Genomic DNA, 25,852 nt, shown 5'->3' on the forward strand with positions numbered 1-25,852 from the left:
CTACCAAACATCTCCTCCTTCCTGTACAACTTTAATTTGGGCTCAGATCAGGATTACGCTGCCGTTCTCTCAACTACAACCCTGCAGGATGTAAAGTTAAGATCCTCCTCATCAGCCTAAATCAAGTAGAGATCCTTGTAACTGCACTGCTGCATGCTGCTCAAACTCACAGGGGTTTACTTTTAGCCTAGAATTTTAACTCCTCTTTGGCCTCGGCGTGGAAACCTGCACGATGTGGTTTATTTGTTCGGCCGGCACGTTAGCTGTTGCTCTCTTTGTTTCTGTCCAAGCTGCCGTGTTATACATTTTTTTATACCTTAACTGTCTAAAGGGAACGAAGGATTGTGTGATTTAAAGGAATGATACCGATTTGTTGTTTTAAAAGTAGCGGATATGTTTTACTGCGGTTCCAACGAGGAGACTTTTTGCACATTTAAAGAAGAGTGACCTGAGAAACCACGAGGGGAAAATTAACTCCTGCAGTCGCAGTCATTTTATTTCAACGGCAACAAAACGGATTCAGTGATGAACGACAGAACGTGTTGAGGATGGTTTAAACCGTACTGATTCACCTCAAGGGATTTACTGTCGAGTGGGTTTTATTTGAAAACTCAGATGAAGCATTATATGATTTAGAGGATTTAGTATTTATTACTCGTGGTGTAAAATCTACGTTTACATTGTTGGTGTAAATGACGCGTTGGTTTTATCGGTAGAGTTACTGAATTACAAAACTGCAGAAGTGTGTGTGTGTGTGTGTGTGTGTGTGTTACCTTCATGTGCTGAGATTGCGTTGCCGTTTCCAAACTTGGTCCGAGCCTTAAACCTGCAGAGAGCCTCGTGGTCGATGAGCGGTCCGCCTGCCTTATGTTTGATTTGTTTCGACCCAACCCTCCGTTTGGAGCAAAAACAACATCTTTGCCAAAGAATCTTTGTTTCTCTTCACGTTTGCCTCGGCTTGTTTTTAAAAAAAGGATTTGAGTCGTTAATCCACGCTAATTGTTTTAATTTAATGATCTGTTAGAATGTTTGTTTACACCGTATTGTCATAACTTTTAAAGTCTTATTTTAAAATGAATTTAATTCATGGGCATCTCCATAGCTGTAGTTTATTTATTCATGTTATTTATGTGTACAGACGATGTTCCCATTCTGCAGCTCCAACTTACCTTCTCCCCTCATGTGGCTTCCTGCACAACTGATAACCGATCAATAAAGACATTAAAGCCAGTGTCTCGTTGTCAGACTTCATTGTAATGAAGTAAAAATTTAATTTAGCAAAAATGATTAAGGATCATTTAAACACATTTTCAGGATTAAACCAATTAAAACATTCCACTGGTCTGAAAAAGTAAATATGTATCCAATGAGTATAATTCTACTTTTTGACATAATGTTTCCAATATCAATGAAAAAGAATTGGTCACAAATAAATAAAAAGTATTTTTTCAGTTCAGTCAGGTAGTTTTGTTATTAAAATAGTAAAAAAACATTTCACTGGTCTATTGAATTACTGCCTAGCTGCCGTTCTTCTGCCCAGGACATGGTTCGTGATTCTCTGAAACACAGAATATTCACTGGATTAAATTAAATGGACTCTAAATATTAGTGGTTTTGCAGGCGTGTGACTGAGAGCAGCCGTTCGTGTCGTACCTTGTTGTAGAGTTGAGCGTTGAGCCGGTAAGATCGATACACTGCTTTCCTCCTCTCCTCCTCTCTCCTCCTCTGCACCTCCGGAAGACTCTCATAAATCCTGAAGAAGAGAGAAAAAAAACTACGTTTACAGAAACTGTAGAATACTCACCTTTAATACAACAGCTGTAGTATTAAAGGTTTAACATCTGTAGTTGAAATGTTAGGATGTATAATATCAATCAATAGTGTCCCAATAAATGTAAAAATATCTCACATTACACATAACTTCCTTTTAAACATTTAAAAACACTAATATCAATGTGAATTTCAGTCCAAGTATAAATGGTCATATTTAATGCTGTGGTACAATATACCATCTAATTAATTAATTAACTTATTCAATGCGTACGGATCAAGTCCACCTCAAATGTGTTGTTACTAAAGTATTGATACCATTTATGGCTAAAATAATGGAGTCACTATTTTGAAATAAAAATGATCTTTATAAAAGTAAAATGAGAATCTTACTGTTTGGATCTCTGGATCATCTCAGTCCTGGGAACAGCCCTCCTGAGTGGAGCGGAGCCTTGACACATAAAACAAGTCATCAGTACACTTTAACAAATATAATAATACATGAACACAGTAGAGGGCTTCATGGAACATTCATAAATATGAGGTAATATATGAGAGTACCTGCAGGCTTCGGTCCTCCGGGCCGGATGAAGGCTACGTCTCCGTCTCTGCTGAAGACTTCCTGTAGCTTCCTCTCCTCCGCCTGCACGGCGAGGCGCTTCATCCTCCACCGGGACTGAGAGATGAACTCTGGACGACGCATCTCCAGAGCCTCCTGCAGGGTTAAAGAAAGATTAACATCACAAAAAAGGGTCAAATGTAAGAGTTTTCATGACGTCTTATGACGGTAAAGCTTCTCAGAACTGACACCCGACATTTTTTGTGAAAAGACAACAAAAAGTTTCTTGTTAGGTGATGTTTTTTTTAAAGAAAACACCAAACCAACCTGGAGAGAGATGCGTGCCAGGCCAGACGTGGTTTTGGTTCTTGGATTTAAATCGGGTTCATATTGGTTCCTGTCCTCGTGGACTTGTCTCGGTCTCAGCGGTTCCCTCCACGGATTGATTCTGCTGTACGGCTCAAACCAGGCGGTACGCGACATCCACGGCGACCCCTCCTCCTCCTGCTCCTCCTCCTCCGGCCGGTTCTCCTTTCTCGCCTCCGACCTCGGGTCGTCAGAAGAGACGAACCATGAAACGCCTGGAAAGGAGCGGGGAAGTTCAAACAGTATCCATCCAGGCAGAAATACAACAGTGAGAGCAGCGTGATGTACCTTTAGGGAAGGTCTTTGGCGTCTTCTGTTTGGGTAAGCGCCCCCCTCTTCGTCTCTCTGAGCTGGTGGAGGAAGAGGAGATCTGCCTGGAAGTCCTGGCTTCACCAGGAGACGGGAACGTGGTTCCAACATCTCTGGTGTGGCTTCGAGTCCCGTTACTGACGAGTTCCAGGTCACCTGTGCAAAAAGGGGAATTACTTTGACTGCAGCGTTACTGTGAATACATTTTAATACGAGTGCCTTCTGCACCGACCTGCCTGGATGCCTCTGCTGACCAGTTTGACGGGCTTCCTGGACGTCCGGGTCCTGGAGGGGCCTCGCTGTGACGGGACGCTGTAAGTGCTGGTTGATGTTGTAGAATCAGCAGCAACCTGAAGGCCGACGAGATCAAACACGTTAGAGAGCTGCTCAATATCTGAAAATATGTTTTCTATTTGTCACTTTATTCTCTGCTCTCACATGTTCACATGTCAATACAAAAAGGCAAAGTTGTAAATAATAAATGAGTGCTATGAAAAGTGCTCTATAAATAATGTATTGGTGTTTTTATTATGTTTTAAATAAATCATAACTTCCAATGCTTCCCCAATGATTTTTTTCCTAACTTTGAGGGTGAAAGAGCCACGTTTACGGCACTTGGTAGATAAATATGATTATGTGTTTACGTCCAGAATTAAATAAGCTTCACTCAAAACAATAACAATAACATGCAGATATACATACAGAGGACTCGTCGGTGGTCTCCGACAGCGTGACGACGCGAGGCTGCTCTTCGTTTCTGCCTCTCCTCTGTTCCCTCCCTTCTTTCTGCCTGTTGATGGCGCCGTACAGTTTACTGAGGCTGGAGCTGCTCTTCAGATGCTGGACTCGATCGGCGCCGAAGGCTCGGATCAGCCGCGCCGTGTCCACGGTGGACATGGAGCCAGACGCGGTGGACAGAGTCTCACACTCGTCTTTGTCTGCAGGACAAAGGTGCTGACTCTGGGACAAGCTGGAGGTGAAGGAGTCCCGACTGTCCTCTTGGAGACTCTGAGTCCAGGCCTGACGAGGGACGGGAGGTTCACTCTCTTTTCTGGCCTCACGATCTCCGCTCCTCTTCCCCTCTCCAGGATACGCATGTCTTTCTTTCCCCGTGGCATCGCCTCCCCTCCTTCGTAGCTCTGCTTCCTCCAGTCCCGACATGTTTGCCCCCTTGGTGCTGTGAATTAGACGGGACAGTCGTTCCAGCCGCTCCAGCAGCGATGCCTCTCTGTCGCTGGTTGGTCGGGACTCCTCCAGGCTCCACCCATCACAGAACCTCTCCCACAGCTGGTCCAGAGTGCTGCTCTGCTGGGCAGCGGGGTGAGGGAGGTGAGGGGCCCTCCTCTCCTGGTCTAGCACCCCTCCTGCCTGAGGATCAGAGCTTTGGTCCCGGTGATGGCTCGCCTCGTTGTAGTCCACATGGACTGGCTGGACTGTCACATGACTGGGCTCTGGCTGATCGTAGCTGGGGAAGTGCACTGGGCTGGTCCCCTGGTCTCTCCTGGAGGCTCCTTGGTTGCTCGATAAAGGCAATCCGGTAAAGACAACCGATACTTGAGAAGACTGCTTTGGAGTTCGAGTCACACTAGTTTGGGACGATCCATCTGGGAGGGGGGGAGGGGGGGTGAGAGAGAGAGAGAGGCATTGAAAAACAAACCTAAAACAACAATTTAATCAACTTCACTTCTAACATGTTATTCATACTAAATAGTGCGTTCCAACTGGATAGTAATGTTGATTTGTTTGTATGCAAGAATACCCGGATGTATACTATATTATTTTGAATTTCATCCATTAAGGCGTTAAAAAAATAATCTTCTCGACTGTCTCTCATACCTCTTCCTAAAACATCTAATATTCTGCATCTCCAAACACAAATATCAATGTCCCTTATATACCGCAGCACATTTCTCAACAGATGAAGCGTGTTCCTGCGTGCATTAACACAGTCCACCTTAACAAACACACATACCTCGGCGTCTGGACTCGTGCATTTTGGAGGTGTGCAGCCTCTTGCTGTAGATGCCCTCCGAGTGTCTGATGGAGACTCCGCGGTCCAAGCCGGCATCTCGCTGTCCGAGGACCTCGCTGCTGAAGCGTGGGGGCACAGCGTCGTCGGACCCTGGGCAGAAATGTGGCCTTTTAGATCACGATGCTCCTCACAGACTGTAATCCAACACTTGGCTCATTTCTGAGAGAAAAATGAACAAAATCTGACTTTTTCAGCTCGCAGTGAACAAAAGATGTTCACTGATATGGAGCCTCTCTCCCTCTCTCCCTCTGCTGGGACCCCGCTCTGCCTTTGTCTCACTGAGCCCGTGAACATGAATAATTAATGCTCTGCCTGGTGTATGTTACAATAGACCAGCTGCTACTTGTGCAGGCACTGGGGAAAAGAGAGCCAAGCCTCCTCATTCAACTGACATTTCAATTTCCTGGATTTAATAAACTCCTTAATTTCATGATTTAAAAAAAAAAAAAACATTTTCTATTAAAATCTGTCAGCCAGGCAACCCGGCCGCTGTGGTGAGGACTCAATGATGATGCATAGAGCCCGTTTCTGTATAAATAAACTCTCATGCAGGGTTTAATGTCAGTTCGATGCACCTGCAGATCATTCTCCCCTCGCTTTAACCCCCACGTTTTACCTGCCAGGCCCATGTTTTGATTTGATTTGGCTGACTTTTAGGGACACCCAGACAAACTATAATGGCGTGGACATCATGGAGGGAACCCGATGTTCAATGTGAGCTACTTTGCTCCAGAAAACGATATTTGAGACGAACGTACCTGTGTGGGTGCTCTCCATGGTGGTGTCGCTGGAGGAGACATCGGCTTCTGTTTGAGGGACGTAGAAAAGCTCCTCACTGCCGCGGGGTTTATAAGGTAACAGAACAGGCACTGCTGTAAGAGGAAAGGTGGACAAGAAGATATAATCATCTTTACCCGACAGATTATTTCACAAAAAAGCCACGTTGACATCTGATCTAATTATACCAAGAACGCAGGATCAGAAAATGTAGCCTCGTGATAAAATGATTGTTATGATTCCATGAAACCGGTACGTTCCATTAAAGCCTACCTGGTGTTTGAGAAGTGAAAGGTCTTGGTGGAACGACAACTCTGTGACTCGGTGTGAAGGATTGTGTGGATGTGGAGGTCATCCTTCCCTGAGCCACGGTGGAAGTCTCAGCTCTGCCCAGCGATGACCGTCTCATTGGCTTTCCTGAGTCACACCACTCTGGTGGACTGGTCAACCCGACACCTTCATCCGGACTGCTGGCAGCAGAAAAGGAGCGTCTGAGGGGAACAAATTCACTACATTGCGGCCCCGTCACAGCATCAGCGTGACTGGAGCGGTGATCGGTGGCCGAGCTGTGATCGGTGGCTTTGGGGGAGACGTGACCTCTCCTGGCTGGGGATTCAGATGTGGTAGAACCCGTGGCCTGTTGGGCTTCCTGACCAACACCAGAACCAGAGCTGTCCTGGACTGATAACTCGTCATCTGGCCTGAATGAGTGTGTCAAGTCCTCTTCAGCGTTCACACCCCCTCTACCTAGACCCTGTGATGGTGCAGGAGGTCCTTCAAACTGGCCCCCTACAGCATCTCGCCTCTTCTGATCCCCTGGTGCTGATTGAGGGGTCAGGTTTTGGTTTACGGTGTCAGGACTGCTGCTTGGCTCAAACACCGATGCATCGTCTTCATCTGTGATAGGAGGAAGCTGCCCGTTAGCTTTGAGGTGTTCGACTGAGAGCTCTGCCAGGTGGAGCAGCTGTGGTGCCGGCGATGTGGAGGGGGAGGTGGAGGGCCTGCGGGTGGCGATGGAGGTGAGAGGCTGAGAGTTTATCCTCGGGAGGGTTACCCCTTCTCTAGCAGCAATCTCAAGTATCCGAGCCTCGAGATCCGGCCGAGGGTTTTGAAGCGGCACGCGGAGGACCTCGAGAGGCTGGGATGGCTGGTGGATCGCGTCACCGAGGGGAGGATCCGGCCCCTTTAGGGGTCTAACGCTGGACGCTGCACTGCTCTCTGTATCCGTGCTGCCCCAACTCTGAAAGGAAGAAGTGGAAAACAAGACTTCAAACTGTGAGACTAGGTAAGGTCCTGTGAATTAATTCACCCTCCACAAGCATCCAAAGAAAAACCCTTGGCACCGCAAAACTGCACTGGAAACATGAAACCATGCATCCGTTGACACACCATGCCTCCAACACACCCGTTACCTCCAGCATGAGAACTGTACCGTCCGGAGAGTGGAGGCAGACTTCAAAATGACAACTTTTTATGAGTTAAAAAGGCAAATGTATGGCAAAATTTACATTTGGTAATGTTAATTTACATTATTTATACATGTAGTTCATTTATGGAAAATGCACAAATTAAGCTTTTATAATAATGAGATGATTCCTGATGTGAAGTGTATTGATAAAATGCTCTTCAGTGGTTTTACCTTGATGGGTTTTTTTAACAGCAGCTCTCTCTTGATCTCTTCAATCCGCTTTCTGTCTTCTTTGTCCAATTCCAGAGGTTCACACTGCTGTCCTGATATCTTCATCTTAATCCACTCTGAAACATGGAAACGTCAATGCTTGTGCAGATCATTATCATCATCTTTAATCTTTTTCTCCCACCGTGCCAACATAGCTAGATTAAGAGGTAAACATGTCGATCCTCTTACCTCTGGCTTTGCTCTCCTCCTGGTCAGAGATGCTGGGTGTACTGGACACCATGGTGGCCGGAGATTCACTCTGCAGTAACTTGGCCACTCTGCCTGCCAGTGAGCTCTCACTGCTCCCATCGCTCATCGCTGCATGATCAATGTCCTCGAAGGGGGAGGAGGAGCGGCTGCTCTGTGCAGGACCTCCCAGAGGGGGGGTTTCCTCCTCTGCTGTGTCTGTAGGAGAAGACGTGAGCTGCTGTGTACTCAACACTGGTGAAGGCGTGACGACTGGTGGCTGTGGTGGGACTGCGTTGTCAGGCGGAGCAGCACTGCAGCCCTCGGGCTCTGCCCGCCGGGCTGACTGGGAGAGGACGAGGGATGACCCTGCACCTCCACCGACAGGTCCATGTTGTGGCCTTACGTATGCACCTGTGGTTGGTGCAGTGGCACCATTATTAGGTTGCCCCGATGAAGCCATACTCTCTTGACCAATGGAGTCTTCCCTCAGTTCTTTGGAGGTCAGCATGGAGTCGGACGAGGATCTGGCCCACAGCTGGCAGGATCCCGTTCTGGGATCCTCAGTAGCAGGGGAGGAGAACGAGGAGTCCTGGAGTCTGCTGCTTTTCCTCAGTGAGAGGATGATGTTGTCATCAGAGAGCAGACGGGGTGCTGCAGGGGATGCTGAAGAATTCCCAGAAGACCCCGTAGATAACACGTTCTCCGCCTGAGAGAGGAGATTACGGATCTCCAGTAAGGCCTTGGAGCTAACGATGGAGTCTTCTGCATTCTGCTCCAAACCACAGCTCGTCTGCAAGGGAGACTCCAGGTCTCTATCCCCGCACCTAGCGTTCGTAGGCAAGGAGAGGTCAGAGTCAAACCGGTCTCCTTGCTGGATGGTATTCTGGCTGCTGGTTAAGCTGCTGTCCATATGCTGTTTCTGTGTGGAGGGATAAGAGTCTTCATCGGGCAGGGAGGAGGGAGCCAGTCGGCGTTCACTCTGGAAAGCTTCTGTATCGGAAGAAGGAGAAGCCCGCCTGGTCCACTCTGGGATGGATGCACCTGGACCAAGACTGTCCAGGCTCAACGGGATGGATATACTGGAGTCCACTGACAGAATACTCAACCTGGAAAACTCACATTTATGGGGACTGCCACCTGAAAAATACAATACAGGGTGTGAATCATATTGCATATGCATCAAAAATGCATGATGTAACATCGTCAATCTGCAAATATGTAGGCAGTATACAATGAACTACAGCTAATTTAGCCTTTAAGTACTTTCCCTTATATATGTTGGGTTAAATAGAATTTTCATTGGGTCATTAAAAACTGATCAAAAGCTTTGTTTTTTTTCCTTAAGAGCATCAGTTGCTACGGTACCTTCAGAGGGTTGGGTGCTCTTGGTCGGTGTTCCAACAGATCCTTTGATTGTGCAGAGATCAGTGGGAGAGAATTCAGGCTCTCTGATTGGCCCTCTGGGTGTGAATGGAGTTAAAATTGTTGAGGGAGACTGGTCAATACCCAGGTTACGGAGATACAACTGCAGGAAAAATAAATACACAAACATCAGAATCAGAAATACAAATCTATATTATTTTCCCCCCAAATTTCCACCTTGTGCACATCGACTGAAATGCAACTGCTAAATATTTGCATTTATTCATGACTGAATCTGCATCAACAACTATACGAGTTGAACATGTTTAAATGTATTTAAATTACCGGGATCCGTTCGTCAATGTTGAGCTCTCGTGGCCTGTGCAGAGGTGGTGGCGTTGACAGTTTGGAAGTCCAGTAGGGGGCGTAGTTATCAACCTCTAGGCTGACAACAGAAGACGCTCCAATGGAAGTCGCTAATTTAATTCCACTGTTATAACTATCCTGGGAACTGGAGAGTGTCAAATCGTGATCGAGTGACACATCACTGAACTGGCCGAGGCAGACGCGAGGCGAGGGTTGGACTGTGGCGCTGGGCTGCTGACGTACATCACCCTCAGTCCGACTGTGGTCTTCTTCTGCAGGTCTTTCTCTCTGCTGATCTTTCTGGGCCGACGTGACAACGGTGCTCAGAGCGGAGTGGGACTGTGACCTGCCAACGGGTGAGACATGCGGTCTGGGTGTGTTATCTTTGTCACCAGGAGCGCTGCCCACCGCCTCCCCTCTTCTTGTAGACGAGCCAGACGGAGCTGTGGAGGAGCTCTGTGTGACATTCTGATTGGCAGCACTTGAAACAGGCTGCTGAGTCAGGATGCGATTCAGGGGGTCGGATACTGCATCACAAGCTGTCTTTTTAGGAGCGATGCCAGAGAATCCTTGCTGTGCCAAGCTATGAAACAGTGAAGTCTTGCCTGAACTCTGATTGGCCCTCCAAGCGTCTACTTTCTGCATATAGCCGATACTTGGGAGAGACTGGACTTTTGCAGACGTAGCTTCCGCGGCGTCTGGGCGACAGGCATCAGCCACAACAGCTGACTGTGGAGAGATCCCTGTGTTTGATTGACGAGAGTTCTCTTTATCAGATTCTACGGCAGAGAGACGCCCCAATTTAGCCTTGACACTGGATTTGGGTGGAGCCTTAAAAAACCCCGGAGTGGACTGAGACTGTGGAAGGAAACCCAGGTAAGACCCATCGATCCCTGTTTGGTTCCCTGAGAGCCAGAGGTCTTGCTCTCTGCCCCGTTGGACACCTGTTGAAAACGGTCCTGTCCATTGAAGGCCACCCAAATGTGTTCTCATCACGCTTGGTTTGCCTTGAGATGCGCCTGTGGGATATGGTGTGAGAGAATGACCAGGTGGTGTAGGACTTCTCCGCTGTTGGCGGTGAGATTCATCTTCACGGCTGCTGCGCCTCTCTACCTCAGACAGAAGCTCTCTGTGTAACACTTCACTACTGTCATCAGGTTTAGTGCTACGTAACCCCATGGTGATGTTACAGACCTCGGATGACAACTCTCGTGATCGGTCGGGGTATACATCTTTGTCAGGTTGTTGTGTCTGCTGCAGGGGAAGAGAAGCTTCACCCGGAGGACCTTCTCTTCTAACTTTGTTTTGGTCGAGGGCTGGTTTTGGAACTTTATTGCTTTTAGATGATTCGCCAAAAGACGCAGTGGCCTTCACAGAGATCTCTGACGTAGAGGAAACAGCACTACTGCTGCCGCTTGGCATGCCGATATCTTTCTGAAGGAGGTCCAGAAGATGCCGGGTAGGAATATCCTTACTCAGAAAGAAAGTCTCATCTTCAGCAGCCTCTCCTACTGGCTTGTGTGGAGGGTCAGTTTGCGTCCCTGAGTCCTTCTCGCTGCTGGCATCATCTCCGAATTGTACTCGGTGTCTGTCAGTGGTAGAAATCAGTAGGGAGGGAACGGTTTCCTCTCTTCGACTTCTGTCTATAAGTGATGAGCTGTGCTGGGACAGAGAGCCGCAGCTGTCCTCTCCTTCAGACAGGATGGTCGCCTGGGCTAAAGGGTGCTGGGAGAGTGAGCCACCTTCAGAGGCCTGAGTGGTGCGATCCTGGGGTGGAACGTGATATCTTTCTGATGCCATAGAAATGTCAGGGTACGCCCTTTAAAAAAAAAATAATTAAATTAGAAACTTCTGAACGTTCAAATGACATGTTACAGAAAATAATGTTAACAGAACAAATGATTCACTTTTAAAATCTTTTTTTTTTTACCTTAAAGGGGCAAAAACATCGTCACTGTGTTGAAATAAAGAATACTCCGTCAGGTTGTGTTCCACTCCGGAGTTTACAGGCAACAGTGAAAGGGATGGCGACAGGTTGCTGTCCTGAAATGCTGATGGTACAGAAAATATGTAATATTATTCACAGGCATCGTACAGATTTAAAACTTAAATCCTACAAACTTTCCATGAGATCCAAAGTTATAATTATGAATTATCAACTAGATAACTAGAATGATCGACTATCAACAACCGGAATGTGATTTTTCATAGAAACACACACATCATGAAATCACAAGAGAAAAAAAGTACATGTACACACAAGTGTAGTTTATATTTTGATTCAAAACATTTTGTTCTGAATTATTGAATCCTAAATCAGCACTGTGACAAAACAAGTGAGAGAGAGAGAAACATACATACCTGGCTGAAAAGAATGCCCCCAAGGCTGTTGAAGCTGCCAGCCACCTGTTTCCAGTCTGGGCTGCCTCTGCTCCTGCTTGGCATGTCTATGACTTCGAGCTCCCGGTTGGTTTACGGAAGTTTGTCCAACAGACTGATTTGGATCTTCGTCTGCTGGAAACTGAGGAGACGCCACCGTCTGCGAACCAAATCACCAAACACGCACATTAACATAACAAGGAGGGGCTACTCATCTGGAAATGTACATTTATTCATTATATTGCTCACAATAACCTCTATCCAATATCTCCATTCTTCCATTTGTATCCTGCTTTAAAGTTTTTTGGGAGAGCTTTTATCAATCGAGGGCTGAAGAACATAAGGTGTCACATGCTGTACATGTGACACCTTATGTTGCTCACTTTGAGTGTGTGTTATTGGGCTACTTGACAGTGTAATCTTTCCCATGACTGGAATAACCTCACAATGTTTGCTTGGAAATTATGGCAGACAAAAATAATGTAAACACATCATAGGACGGTAATAATTATACAAATAAGCCATTTTTCCACACACAATTTGTGTTTGTCTCGTCCTTAACTGTTCGTTTTAGCTGGATTTCTGCTGCTAGTCTTCATCGGTGCAGTTAATGAACAAGTATGCGGTCATTCTAGTTATTGCATCGATTAACTGCTCTATTTATAAACACTCACGGTGTCGTCATCAAACAGATCGATGACGCTACGGGGCAGTCGATTTAATACAACCCACCTTTCTAGCACTTGGGAATAACTAACTTTCCCATTAGTGATTTTACGAGCTACATTAGCTACATTGTCGTATTCGTCACATACAGTTGAAAAAGCAGAGGGAAAAGTTTGCTAGGCAACAGGTTGCTCTTAGCTTGTTGACTACGCTCCGTTCAATCGTTTGCTAACGTTAGCAACTTGCGACCGAGCAGCAGCCAGTCATCAAATGCTACCATCATAACTAACGATGCTGACGCAATGTGTTGTCATGACAACGGCGTTTAAAACGGTTAACTGTCTGATGTCCAGCGGAGACGTTAGCTAGCAAACAACCTAGCTAAGCGGCTAGCGGTAGGCTAACTTGCTATGAACAACGGTGAGCGTTGGGTAACTTTAAACGCTAGCCAGATGTATCCGGTTGAAAACGCCCCAACAATCTTAAAGTAAGCAGGAAAAGGTGTTAAAGTTATGCAAATTACCCGTGTGGGTTCCATGTCCGCCACATCAAGCGCGCTTCCTGCTGCTCGCATCCAAAAAGTCGTTGCTAGGAAATGTAGAGAGGGGGGAAAAAACCGGAAACTCGTAACCGAGGGGGGCGGGATCTTCCTCTTCTCTGCCGCGCGCGCATCAGGGTGTTTTTTTGCCTTCCGCAAACATTCAGGCGTCTACTTTGCCAGGATTGGCGGGCCCGGCATCCAATCACAGCCAAGCATTTCATTAGCGGGAGGCGGGTAGCAGCCTGGGAAGACAAAACCCGGGGCGATAAAAACTCCTGTTACACGGAAGACTGGAAAGAAGAAGAAGAGTCGCGGAACTGTAAAAAAAAAAACCCAAAACAACATAGAATAACGTTAATATCGTTCATAACAGCCACCGAGGGAGAACCATCACAAATACGTTTGCTAACACCATGCCGAAAAAGAAAGACTGCGTTAAAGGTGAGATCAAAAAGGCCGTTGTCATGTTGGTCCATTGTGATATTCGTCGGTGAGTTTCATTTAGTGAGAACTTGACCTAGTCCGTTTGACGCTAGTTAGCTTACTAGCTAGCAAACGTATGTAGCGTATGGCGAGCGTCATAGCTAACGTAACCGTATCGTCATGCCCCGTTGTTTTTTTTGGTATAAAACCACGTATTTATGTGTTTTTAACATGAGCCGTGTCTGCCATTCAGGTGGCGCTCCTATATCTAGAATTCGTGAAGGCTCCAGACTGATGCACACGCATGTGAGTATGATTTGAAATGTACTAGATATGTATATCACGTAGTTATCATTGTGGCATAACAGGTCTTTCCGATTATTAGTGTGTGGTTAGTTACATGCCACCAGTCCTACCTCTACCAAAACACCTAGTCACATGAGTATCAGCCAACTCTTACTAGGCAGCTTATTTTCCCACAAATGCCAGATCAAATATGCTGTTAATGCAGACTTTAAACACTATATTTACGATGCGTTGCATCTTAGAAGATCTCAGGGGACTAGTCTCAAGTTTACAACATTAATATTAACTCGTGGTGTAACTGCTGCAGATGCCAGCCAAAGCATGTAGGAATACACCGTGTATTACAGCAGACAGTCGATTTAGAAGTATGTGCAGCAGAGAACGTTTAGTATTTTTTGCTTGGATATATTTATTTAATATATTCAATGAATCAACTGGTTGTTTCAGCTTTCATTACAAAGCTACTATCGTCCCGTCTGTCTTTATGTTAAAATATCAAAGATGTATGAGTAAAGGGTTATGTAAAATGTTATTTACAGCAGTATATAGTTAACAGCGAATCGTTAGTGTGGTTACAGAATGGACACATTGATGGAAGCATTTAAAGTCGCTGGTCTTTTGTCTTCATCAGGAATCTATGGTGGATTACATAAATGGACGTCAATCGTCAGGCTCTATCCTGGATGTCTTTGCCTCTGGTTTATTAGGTAAGGCATCTTCTGAACCTGCAACAGCAGGTGCTTTGGGAGTGATGGTGGAGAAGAGAATAGTAGCTAAAACACCATGTGGCCTGTTAGACGGGCCGACAGCCGGTAACACACATTCACAGAGTTCTCAGTCATTTCCTGAATATCCATGGCTGTGAATACATTTGTTGTATCTGCATCAGAGAGAGGGCATGTTGCTGGTGGACCCGTGTCCTTAAAATGATCTTTGCCCCTCAACACCAGCAGTCGTAACCCTTCACTCCTTGTTTGGGTCAGCGTTTAAGAGCTACGAGCGATAGTGCTGCAATATCTCGATGAGGTTATTAGAAGTCACTTGTGATTTCAACGAAACATGAGTCAACAGCAGAGCAGGAGATCAATTATGAGGGTGTGGCCATCACGTTCTTGCGTCAGTAAGGTTGTATTCAGTTTAATATTTAACTCATCTCAACTATGAATCTGTTTTTCTTGAGCTGTTTGTAAAAGGTTATGGCTGAGCCTTACATGGCACCCGATTTGATATTAATCAATTAAATGTCAAACTCAGGGTTGCTACTGAAATGCTCTCAAGGGGTACACTTTCTTATTATATAGATTATGTTTTGTCCGTGTGTCTTATCTTCTGCTCCACAGATGGAGGTAGTCATAGAAGAACAAAGTCTTTATCTTCCTAATCAGTTGTGATGTCTCTCCTCTGTGCGAGTAAACAAGCGTCACCGTTTTTGTCTTCGTCTTCCAGGTTTCGATTTTTTAAGGGCCTATGACGGAGAACTGGCGAAGGACATCATATATTCTGATGACGATTATGATGACGACGAAGAAGAAGAAGAAGAAGAAGATGAACACTTTTATCCATACAATGCTCCTCACCATGCTATGCACAAGTCTTTAGAACCACATCCACGAATACGACAGCTCACTGAAGAGGTATTACACTTCTGTTTCACTTCTTTGAAAATGAAACTGAAAAGTTCACTTTACCATTTATCATCGCGTTGTAACATCATATGACTGATGTGTACTTTCACTTCATGTACATTTGTATTCAGTTTACATCTCAGACTGTGTGAATTTATTGAACATTAGCTCCATGCGTTGTTTCCTTTTTCAGGAGGCTGATAAACATGCAAAGGAACTGATAGAAGAAGAGGAGCGGCGTAAGGAGAAAACAGAAAAGAACAAGCGTAAAAAATTGGTCAGTGTCATAAATAATCAGCATTCAACATTTCCAGTGTTGATGTTGCTGTTATTTAACTTTTCTTCTTCCTGTTGCAGCGTAAAAAAGAAAAGAAACGATTGGAAAAGAAGAATGCGGTTAAAGATGTTTTACCTGTAAGTCTTGTTTTACTCATTGCTGTGAATTACAACAAATACACATCATTTATTAATACATTAATTTTCCAATAGTCTGTAAATAAAAACCTGACAGTAAGACCTTTGCAAAGCCATGTTGAGTATTTATTTATTTTTTTGTCATTTCAGGAGGAAGAACAGGGGAAGTCAGACTCCTCAGAAAATCAGGAAGAAAATCCTGTTATTGAAAGTAATGCAAATGCAAATGAATCTCCAGAATCTGCTAAAACACAAATTGGAACTGCGGCGGCTGGATGGGATGAGAACAGTGCTAATAATAAAGAAGAAAATCTTGCTGAGATTAATAAAACAGAAGACGGGCAGCAAAAGGTTTGTGTTTAACGTTTCTGTTTTCATTTTTATTTAAATGTACTTGTAAACTTTTAGGTTGCAGACCAGATTTGACTGCGCTTGTGTTTTACTGTAGTGAAGTCACATGATGTGAAGATAATGTTAACGTTTAAGTTTTTTTTCCAGCAGGATTTGGCTTTAAATAATTCATATGCTTCTACAACAAAATCGGAGCCTGAGGAATCGTCTAGCCAGAGGCCTGCGAAGGACAGGAAAACAAAAAAAAACAAGCAGTCCAAGGAGGAAAACTCAAAAATTGTGGAGAAACCCAAAATTACCAAGAAGATAGAAGAGAAACATAAACCCAGTGAACAGGTGGGAAACCTTAACACTGCATTTCTTTCAGGCATATTGTTATTTAAATAATGACAACAATATTAACAGCTATTTATGACAACTACATAAAAAAAAATATTTTCTGATGTTACATCGGTCACTTTATAAAGATGGACGATACATGAATATTTTAATTTGATGTAAATGATATTTTATTTGGTCAAATGTTAACTGGTTGGGGTTTAAAGTCGACAGAAAACTACATGCAAATTTGGCATTTCCTGTTCTGCTCTGCATGCTTCACAGACTAATGTGCGAAACTCTTAATTTTCACAGGTAATAACGGACCCCGTTGCAGACGAGTTGGCAAAAAGAAGCAGAGAGCTTGCTGGTAAGTTACATGTAACATTACCGTCATTGAGAATTTGACTAAAACAAACACGTGAAGGTACTGAAGCAGGAACTCTTACCTCCAGGTATTGGAAATCGCCTGGCTGGCTCCGGACAGTACGATATGGCCGTGAAATACTTTACTGACGCCATTAAATACAACCCGAAGGAATTTAAGTAAGAACGTGGAACTTAAGTTGACTTCCAACTTCATGTATGGCCACAGAAGCAGGGATTATTACCAGCGTTTATGTTTACATTGTGTTTCAGATTATTTGGAAATCGGTCCCTCTGTTATGAAAGACTGCAGCAGTATGAAAATGCCCTCGGGGATGCTGATCTAGCACTTTCCATGGAGCCAAACTGGATAAAAGGTTTATTTAGGAAAGGGAAAGCTCTCTGTGGGCTCAAGGTAAATCACTGCTCCCTTTATCCAGTTAATCCTGCTTACACTGTGTCATATTTGCTTTTTATGTATAGAATCTCTTCAGGTTTTGACTGGCTTGACATTTTCAGAAAAAACATCTAATCTCATGTCAAAAAACCCCAGTGTATATATATATATATGTAAAACCTGCAATATAAAAGGTGGGAGAAGTCAGACAAATTTGTTTTATTGTTAAGATGTTACTTCCCCAATGCTGAGCTAAACATTGATCTGCTTTATTACTTAATTTAAGATGTTTTAACCCTTACTGATAACTAATTTCTCTATTTCTTCTGAAGAGATACTACGAGGCCACGCTGATCTACAAGGAGGTGTTGAAGCTAGAAAGTTCAAGCACTGAAGCCATGCAAGAGCTGAAACGAGCACAGACATTGCACCTCATGGTAGGAGAAGCAGTTTGCAAACTAAAGCGTGTCACTTACCAAAGGGGCTGAGAAGAAGCTGTAGAACCTCTGAGAACGTCCAAAAGCTTGAATGAAAGTTGCCGATAGTCATGTTGCTTGTTGTCGTTGTACGTCCTTTTTTTTTTATATATATAGGAAATGGGATTCACCTGGGGGCAGAGCTCCGAGGCCTTGAAAAGACACGCCACATTAGAGGAAGCTGTTGAAGCTCTGTTTGGCGACAGTAACTCGAGTAATGGAGGTAAACGTCACAAAATGCTGCTCCAGAGTTGGAAAGATGACCTCAATCTTCACTGATGTTCTGGTATTCTTACCTGTCTTCCCCTTTGTTGGTTCTCTTCAGATGCCGGAGCCAGTTGGGACAACGCAGAACAACCAGTAGTGCAGGAAGACGACGACGACGAGGGAGAGTGGATCGTCCTGCAAACAAGTCGTCCTCGAACGCAGCAGGTCAAAGAGTCTGATGCTTCTGTCCAAAGCAGATCGAAGTCACCGACGTCTGCTTCAAAGAATTCTGTGAGACAGTAAGACTGCATTTTATTATTGGGTATTTTTTACATGTATATAAAAATGAAAAATATAACCTTTTTTTTTGGCTTGTGATCCTTTAAAGTGACACAATGTCTAAGCCTCACCACAGGTTATGAATCTATCTCACGTGTTTTTAGAGACCCGAAGGTAATACTGCCTCCAGAGTGCCACATCATTTTTAAATGGTTGTTTCATATCTTTTGTTTTATGTAAAGGGAGACTTTCTCCGTTTGGGTTGGATCCTTGGCTCCCGCGGTCACCTATGTAACCCTCCACGAGCTCTTCAGCAGGTAACGTACCTGAGTCTGATCTTCCTCACGCCTTCTCTGAAAAAGAATGAACAATAGAAGTTTTGAGTATGCAGAATAAAAACTATAAAGCTGTAAAGAGAAGTAGAATTAGATCCACGTTTTAACATAGATAACAGGTGTTTTCCCATTAAATATTTTGGATAGAAAAGTTGATGCTATGTTCTTTTGTTATCTATTTACTGCTGCTGAAGCGAAGTCGACTCTGGATGCCTTTTATCGACTCCAAGCTGTGAAGCAGATCTCCCTGCGGGGATGTTAAAGATTTCAGCTAATGTGCTGCTTACACTCTTTCCCTTTTTCTGTCTCAGAGCCGGGACGGTTCACAGCATCAAGATGCTGCTGGAACACCAGTGTGCCTTCGTGAACTACACCAGACTAGAAGACTGTGGCCGAGCCATCCAGTGTATTAATGTATGTATCTGTTTACTTGGTAGAATAAGGCACGTTGTCTCCACTATTAGCAGCAGCGTTCTTTTACGTCTCACATTGACATAAATCTGCACCTGGAGCCACAAAATCCAATTTTTAAAGATTTGTAGGTTCCCAAAGACACAAGGATTTATATTCACAAGCAAATATAAAATGTTCATCCTGTAAGAAGTGCAAAGTTTAGCAATAAATCTGAAAGGGCGTCTGTGTTCATCCCTTTAATGTTGTAGTTGGTAAAGGTGCTAATTTGAACTACTTCATATTCATTATTAGGCTACATACTTAGTCATACCCCAAAGTTTATGATTGGATTTATATTTTGCATTAAGAATCTAACTGGTAACTAATGAATGTAGTTAAAAGAACATGATTTCCCCTGATGTAATGGACTACAAGTTGCATAATATGTACATTTTTTGATTTGAGTAGCCAAAATATACTCTGTGCTCTTCATTTTGCTGTCAAAGTACACCATGTTGATTCATTTCTTTTTTTCAATCTTCTTCTGGAGGAGCATGTCCCTGGTCCTTGGACCCCCCTAGAGGGTCTGAGGTTCACCCACTATGGTCTCACAAAATCCAGTGGGAAACACATTCTAAGTAGAACAGGAAGCTGGAGATTTTGGGGAAACGATTTTAACCTCTAAACGTTACTTTTGATTTAAAGTATTTCTGCGTCTCTAAAACGGTGGAATCATTTTCCCATCACACGCATCAACTCTGACATAAATGTCATCATTGCCATTTTCTAAGCCGCTGCATCTCCGTTGCTCTTAAAGATGTTTAACATCCGTTTCCTCTTCAGGGAATGGTGGTAGAGGGCGCTCCACTCTCGGTGCGGTATCCCAATAAATTCCTCACTGGCCTTGGTATGTCCAGATCATCCGCCTCTGACCCCTCATCATCAAACCTCAGGTAAGAACATGCAACTTTAGGTTTTGCTTGTTTTGCCTATTTATTACCATTATATCAAATTGAAATAATGTCATTTTCGGCTTCCTGATCTTTACATGTGATTGTTTTCTCTGTCGTAGTGCGTTCAAGAAGGAGTGCTTTTTCTGGAGGACCATGGGCTGCACAAGGCAGGACTGCACCTTCAAACATGTTCCGGAGCACAAGGGCATCGACAGGGAGAAATTCACCAGTAGACTGGGAAGTAACGTTTAGCAAATCCAAACATGACGAGCATGCATACCGTAGTTTCCTTTGACATTTGACACGGTGGTGGTGCCAAACTGGGCTGCTTTTAGTTTGTCTGCAAAACAACAAAAAAAGAAGACTAATTGTGTTTTGGATTCTGTTGCTTATTACGAAGTGTCTGCACTATGATGGCCCACCATTGCTGTACAAATACAAAGGACACATCAAACAACATTGTACTACTGCATTATAGTAATGATTCATCATGCTTTGAGCATTCCTTTGCAATACGATCGTGTCAGGAATTATTTGCGATTATCTAATCTGTTAAAAGATTGTGTTAAAACACTTGATTTTTTACTTTGTTGGTTTTGTTTAATTTTAAAATTTTATTTAAGAGGGTTTTCTTTTCAGTCACCACTAGGTGGCACTGGCACCTTTTTATCCCTCGACTTTGGGGCTGCAAATGATTCTGCTTTCGTTTTAAAGGCTGTGATTGAGTAGTCATGCTGTCGGCACATTTAATGCGCCATGTTTATTTTGGGAACTGTGTTCTGTAACTCTATTGCTGGGGCGCTGTGTTTGTTTGAAGAGTGGGATGGTTGAGTTCAGTATCCCTGTGTGTATATTGTGTATGCCTGTTGTAATGCCATGTCTGTTGAAGGACCTGTCCAAGTGTAGTGATGTTTGGACCGTCGTACAAATAAGTGCCTTTTAGTAGCACTGTGGCTGCAGTTTATCACGGGTCAGCCCAGAGGGAATAAAAGCCTCAGCCTGTCTTACCATCCATTAATGTATACGGTACAAGGCCAAAGACTTGGTGTAGGTGTAGTTTAGATGGGGCCTGGATATGACTCACTACAGAGAATAATAAAAGGCAGCCTCATGATAAGCTGCATAAGGCTAAAGCATGATTTGTGTGCAGGATCATTCAAGCCACAGCATGTAATTTGGGATATCACTATGAGGTCAGAGGAAGCCATGACTTGAGGCAGAGAGGACCTATTTTTTTCTTCTTCTTTTGTTGCTATCCCATCACTAAAACACCAGATTAATCCCTGCAGCAGCTGTTGCAGTGTCCTTGAGCGGGAAGCCCTGTTCTCAGGTCAGCCTGAGTTAGAGTGAAGTGCCAGTTAAATGCCTGGAAAGTAACTATTGTCCCTGAGATTTTTATCTAAAGCGAGGTTCTTCTAAGCCTAAAATGCCTCCCTTCAAGCTCCCCGACTCTGTCTCCTCTCGCATTAATGTGGGTGGGATTTGTGTCGATCCCTTTCCCCTGAAGCCCGGCAGGTTTGTTATTTGACTCGGGAGCGGTTCAAGGTTACTTCTGTGACCCATGTTACGCAATGTTTGGGGTGTGAGTTTCAAACTCTCCCAAAGGGCTGAATAATTACCCCCCTCCCTAAATAAAAAAAAAGGTTGCAGCATGGAGCTGTGAAAAGTGTTTAGTCTTGACCTTACAGGCAGAGAAGCTGTACTTGTGGGCATTAATTGGCTGGCGGTGGCATACCTCACAAAGCCCTTCTGATCTGTGTGAGATTTGAGAGTTTGAGAGGCCTTCAATATTAAGAACGTGAACTCTGGGTGAACCCACAGAAAGCACCAGGACATTACCAACTTGCAAAATGGGTCTATATTTAATCTTTTTGGTCTTCGCCCCTGCTAGAAACTTGTTCAAATGCAGATAAAGACTGATAAGAGGTGAGCGTTCATCAACATCCTGTCACTCCCGGGGCCCCTGGACAAAGCCAATCCCTTACTTAACCAAAGCAAACACCAGGAAGATTAAGTGCGGCTTGTTAAAAGGCGGCATTGGGGTTTGTAGAGCTTTCAACAGATTCTCCTCCCTCCCAACTGGAGGACAAAGAGAAGAAAACACACAGTAACAGAAATTAACCAGCAGACATGACATGTTGCTCTCCCACTCTTATGCTTTTTGTGATAAATGGCTATGCAGCAACAACAAACTAAAATTAATAAATCTCCTTCCCCTCTAGAGAAGGAGTAATTGAGTGTATTGCTTTTAGCGCAGGGGATATATATAATCTAATTTTCATTCTAATTCTGTGGTTTCTCCCTGCTGGTAAATAAACCATTGATGTGACATGAGGGAGTAGTTGAATCACACAGTTTCTCAGGAAGCCAATATAAAGGCTCCGCTGCAGCTTCGCAGCTGCTAAACTCCAACTTTGTGACCTTTTACGTTTCAAAAGGAAAGTCACTTCAAACATATCGCCGCGTGTATTCTGGAGCAACAAAGTGATCCTCTTTTATTTAGTGTTTAAGCTTCATTTCCAACAAATTCTTGCTGGAACACTTTGCAGCTTAAAAAGGGTTGAAAGTGTTTATTTCGTTGTTATGAGTGGTCTTACATGAGCCTGCACTGTTTAGTCTGTGCTCTTGTTTATCAAGGAGTATTTACAGTAATACTCCAGGCTGTTAGGTTTCATCAGTATTATGCTGAAATATCATTAAAAATGCCAAAGTGAGCAGTTATGTTAAAAGTACCCACAGTATCCATTATTTTTGAAATGTAGTAATAATTTTGGACCAACCGCCGAGCGTGCAGATTGTAATGAGCGCGATAAAACTGAGATCAACAAGGTGTTATGATGGTAGACTCACACAATGGGGAGGCATCTGGTTCACCGCGGTCTCCTCTCAAACCCCTTTTGCCGGATTCCTTTGTTGGGCTGTGAAATGAATACAGTAATTGTCACAATGAGAAATTGACCTTCCTTTTAATCTAGACAGAGGCCCCCTTAACACGTTAAAATAGCGCAAACCCAATTAGGGAATTGATTGCTTGCTTTCATTTTCCTCATTTGCATCGGGGTCATATAGGGGAAGATAAATGAACGTCGAGTCTTTTTGTCCACACTGTCGCTCCTGGTGGTGGAGCATCCATCGCTACGAAATGAGCAGGAGAAAAAGTCTTTTGTCTACGCTTGAGGAGCTCCTTTCTGATAACCTGCTGTTAAACACCTACAGAAAGGTTAGAGTCTTAAAATGTTCATGCTGCTGTACACATACAGAAGGGTTTTTTATGTTAATGACATCGTTTGATTCATCGTTCTGCACAGGTATTCTTTACTGTCATGTTTGGAGTCGTGTTACAGGTTTTGACTGTGATTCTTATGTCAACTGGTTTCCATTCAATAAAACAAACTCGACTCGTAGAGACTAAAAAGGGTGTTTCGTTGTCTTTGTCAACCAATGGAACCAAACCAACAATGCATTCGTCCATTTCTGAACCTTTTCCTCCTCCTCTAGTCCCGGTTCTGGTAATGAGCCCCCATTGGTTCCTATAAAATATCTGTACATCTTTATATTCTACTTTCATTTAAAAAAGGCTACTTTCCCAAACAGCTGGGCACTGTAGTTTTCAGCAAACGTGCAGAGTGAGATGAAATAAGTTAAATCCATAACACATAAGAACACTATAAAATGAATAATAAAAAAACAAATAAACGCATAAGAAGGCTGTAAAAAAAAAAACACATTAAAAATGCAGAAAATAAAAGACAGAAGCTCAGAGATCACACAACTCTCGACAAAAAGCCAGATAATAATAATACGTTTTAAGATGAGACATTCCACAATTTGTATCAAATAGAAGTGAAAAATGCACGCTGGGCACTATTTTTAGCTGTGGATTAATACACATTTGGTGCATTGGGGTGGAGGGGGGGCTGAGTCATCTTTCACACATCAAAGTAGGTTAACAGGTCTTGAGGAGTACTAATACACGTGTTGTATTAAGCCTTCTTGGCTCCAGGGGGCGCTGTTTGAAGTCTGATTTAAAAAAGATAAAAATAAGATAAAAGGATCCGATATTAGCCCCATGGCCGGGAAGTTTATGGAACCTCGAGTGATGTCACCTGAGTCACAGCCCGAGGCTACATTAGTCGCTACGACCATGACACACCAGTGCATTATGGGTTACGTAGGCTCCGGGATGTGACGGGAAACAATAAAGATATCTCTCATTACTGATGTTAAAGCTGTTTATCGGGAAGTTGTCCTGTCCTGAGTGCAATTCTAGACAACAATGGAGCTCTATGGCTCAGAGGAATACGATATATGAGGCTTTGGATGAACACGGTGATTGTTAGTGGGATTAGTTCTTAGGTTTTGATCTTTTCATGGGATTTATTGACAAAAAGAAAAATATAATCACCGGATTTATCCTGTAAAACTATTAACATTTTAATGCAGAATGGTTTAAACAATGGTCAGCAGTAATATGCAGAATGTGGTCTCTGTGACGTTGTTTTCTATGTTCAATAAAACTGCCCACTCCCGATTCCTTCCATCTGAATGGGTTATTAAAGAGTGCCGGGTTCGATGTGTCTACGCCTCACATTTATGTTCCCCCGCGGAGACTGTAGGCTGACAGGGAGGATAATGGCATTGACTCCTTTTGTCGTCTTGCCTGATAAATGGCAGTTTAAAGGTTGAATCTCACATCTCTTTCATCTCCTCCAGACGTGCAGCGGCACAAATCCTAAGTGTTGTCACTTTATTTTGGTCTTTGTCTCTGTGATCGATTGAGAAATGGCCTGTATGGGAGCGTTGTGTCATTAACATGATTAGAGGCTGGTAAACAAGGAAAAAAGGAAAAAAGAAAAGGGCTTTCTGGAGGTGCACACGGTGATGTAAAGCTGGGGCATGCCTCAACCTGTTTCCTTCAAGTATTTACATGACTTAATGGGGCAAGAAATATTTGGCCTGTGCGTTGTAATCATTAAAAAAACCTCTAGTCGGGTTGTATTTCACGTTGTTATCGACCTACATATCTGGAGGTAACATGTTCAAGGGCATGAAAAATGTCACGGCCTGTAAATCCTCTCATTGTTGCCTCAAGGAGTTTGACTTCCAATAATTGATACCCGCTTCCATCCATCATTCCTGAAACTCGGAATGATAAATCTCACTCGACGGGGGGCCTCTTTCACACATTGTCCAGTCTTGTTTTGTGTTGTTTATTTCAAAAAGAAACATGGATTAACTTCCACACTAACTAATGTCACCATTAATCTGCGGGTTATTACGCGGACTGTAATTTATAACAGGAGACACTTGTAATAAAACCTTGCCCTCCTGGCAGCTTCCTGTGCAAATGAAACCTGCTTCCTGTAACACAGATAATGTAGCGTGTCGGCTCAGTTCAAGTCTTTGCTGTTTGTTTAATGGACGGGGATTTTTTTTCTTTAAATCACTCACTACTTCCTCATCGGTGTAGTCAATCTTCATTACTGAACCCGTTTGCACCAGCGAGATTTATCGTTTAAACGCCTCGTGTACAAGTGAGACCAGGCAAACAAGGCGTTTGCTTTCTGGTGTTTACCGCCCGTTTAAGACGCGGCGAGGAGGCTGTTTATCTCTGTTCTGGTTATGGAGGCGTTGTGGCAACCAGGATGTCTGGGGCGATTTAAGACTTCCTCCTGCTTGCTTTCTCCCCCGTTTGAAAAAAGGGCTGAGGATCCATCTATTCCTCCCGTTGTAATGAACCTCCCCCGGGGGCCCGGGCGTACCATGTGAAGACGCCTTAGTACCAGAGCGATTCATTACCTCGGAAATGTGAGCTTTTGTTCCGTTTTCAGCAGGGCCCCATTAATCTTGGGCTGCCTCCTGGCATGCAGGCCAGGTACTGCTTAGGTAATTACAGTTAATCATCATTCAGACGTGCACATGGACTCCTCAGTGGCTTCCACCGAGGGGCCATTACACTCTTGTTTACCCTCCTCCTCCTACTGTACAAGCGTCCAGTTGCACCACAAAGAAGCT

At 43.9% G+C, this 25,852-nt stretch overlaps 2 protein-coding genes across 4 annotated transcripts; one reads left to right on the top strand and one right to left on the bottom strand.

Moving 5' to 3' along the window:
- Positions 1-1,076: 1,076 nt before the first annotated feature.
- alms1 (ALMS1 centrosome and basal body associated protein) lies at positions 1,077-13,071 on the bottom strand. Of its 2 annotated transcripts, none has more exons than XM_084012755.1 (18): positions 12,977-13,071; positions 11,770-11,947; positions 11,339-11,459; positions 9,388-11,227; positions 9,046-9,205; positions 7,681-8,817; positions 7,453-7,568; positions 6,087-7,053; positions 5,795-5,905; positions 4,977-5,126; positions 3,707-4,608; positions 3,237-3,354; positions 2,984-3,160; positions 2,657-2,910; positions 2,332-2,485; positions 2,164-2,221; positions 1,654-1,753; positions 1,077-1,558 (listed from the first exon to the last, which is right to left on the bottom strand). In XM_084012755.1, the coding sequence occupies exons 1-18, from the start codon at positions 13,025-13,027 to the stop codon at positions 1,511-1,513; spliced, it is 6,642 nt and encodes a 2,213-aa protein (XP_083868881.1). In that variant the 5' UTR covers positions 13,028-13,071; the 3' UTR covers positions 1,077-1,510. The 2 variants fall into 2 exon arrangements, with proteins under 2 accessions (XP_083868881.1, XP_083868880.1); XM_084012754.1 differs by having other exon boundaries at positions 5,795-5,908.
- Positions 13,072-13,185: 114 nt separating this feature from the next.
- Positions 13,186-23,246, top strand: LOC311015493 (uncharacterized protein). 2 transcript variants are annotated; one of them, XM_084012761.1, is made up of 18 exons: positions 13,186-13,435; positions 13,671-13,723; positions 14,355-14,430; positions 15,170-15,357; positions 15,542-15,625; positions 15,706-15,762; positions 15,913-16,113; positions 16,261-16,449; positions 16,747-16,801; positions 16,887-16,977; positions 17,071-17,212; positions 17,527-17,631; positions 17,788-17,893; positions 17,996-18,176; positions 18,399-18,473; positions 18,803-18,905; positions 19,728-19,837; positions 19,957-23,246. In XM_084012761.1, exons 1-18 carry the CDS (start codon positions 13,408-13,410, stop codon positions 20,087-20,089), a joined length of 1,977 nt encoding a protein of 658 aa, XP_083868887.1. In that variant the 5' UTR covers positions 13,186-13,407; the 3' UTR covers positions 20,090-23,246. The 2 variants fall into 2 exon arrangements, with proteins under 2 accessions (XP_083868887.1, XP_083868888.1); XM_084012762.1 differs by having other exon boundaries at positions 16,264-16,449.
- The last annotated feature ends 2,606 nt before the right edge of the window (positions 23,247-25,852 follow it).

Source organism: Eutrigla gurnardus (assembly GCF_963514095.1).
Source record: "Eutrigla gurnardus genome assembly, chromosome: 7".
Taxonomy (NCBI): Eukaryota; Metazoa; Chordata; class Actinopteri; order Perciformes; family Triglidae; genus Eutrigla; species Eutrigla gurnardus.

What these genes read in the sequence shown, in the direction of transcription:
- alms1 (XM_084012754.1), bottom strand. Translation starts at nt 13,027, where the DNA reads ATGCGAGCAGCAGGAAGCGCGCTTGATGTGGCGGACATGGAACCCACA. An exon ending in CGGACATGGAACCCACACGG is followed by an intron (nt 11,948 to 12,976) that starts GTAATTTGCATA and finishes TTTGGTTCGCAG; the next exon opens with ACGGTGGCGTCTCCTCAGTT. An exon ending in GATGTTTTTGCCCCTTTAAG is followed by an intron (nt 11,228 to 11,338) that starts GTAAAAAAAAAA and finishes TTTTTTTTAAAG; the next exon opens with GGCGTACCCTGACATTTCTA.
- LOC311015493 (XM_084012761.1), top strand. Translation starts at nt 13,408, where the DNA reads ATGCCGAAAAAGAAAGACTGCGTTAAAG. An exon ending in TACAACCCGAAGGAATTTAA is followed by an intron (nt 16,978 to 17,070) that starts GTAAGAACGTGG and finishes ATTGTGTTTCAG; the next exon opens with ATTATTTGGAAATCGGTCCC. An exon ending in AAGCTCTCTGTGGGCTCAAG is followed by an intron (nt 17,213 to 17,526) that starts GTAAATCACTGC and finishes TTTCTTCTGAAG; the next exon opens with AGATACTACGAGGCCACGCT.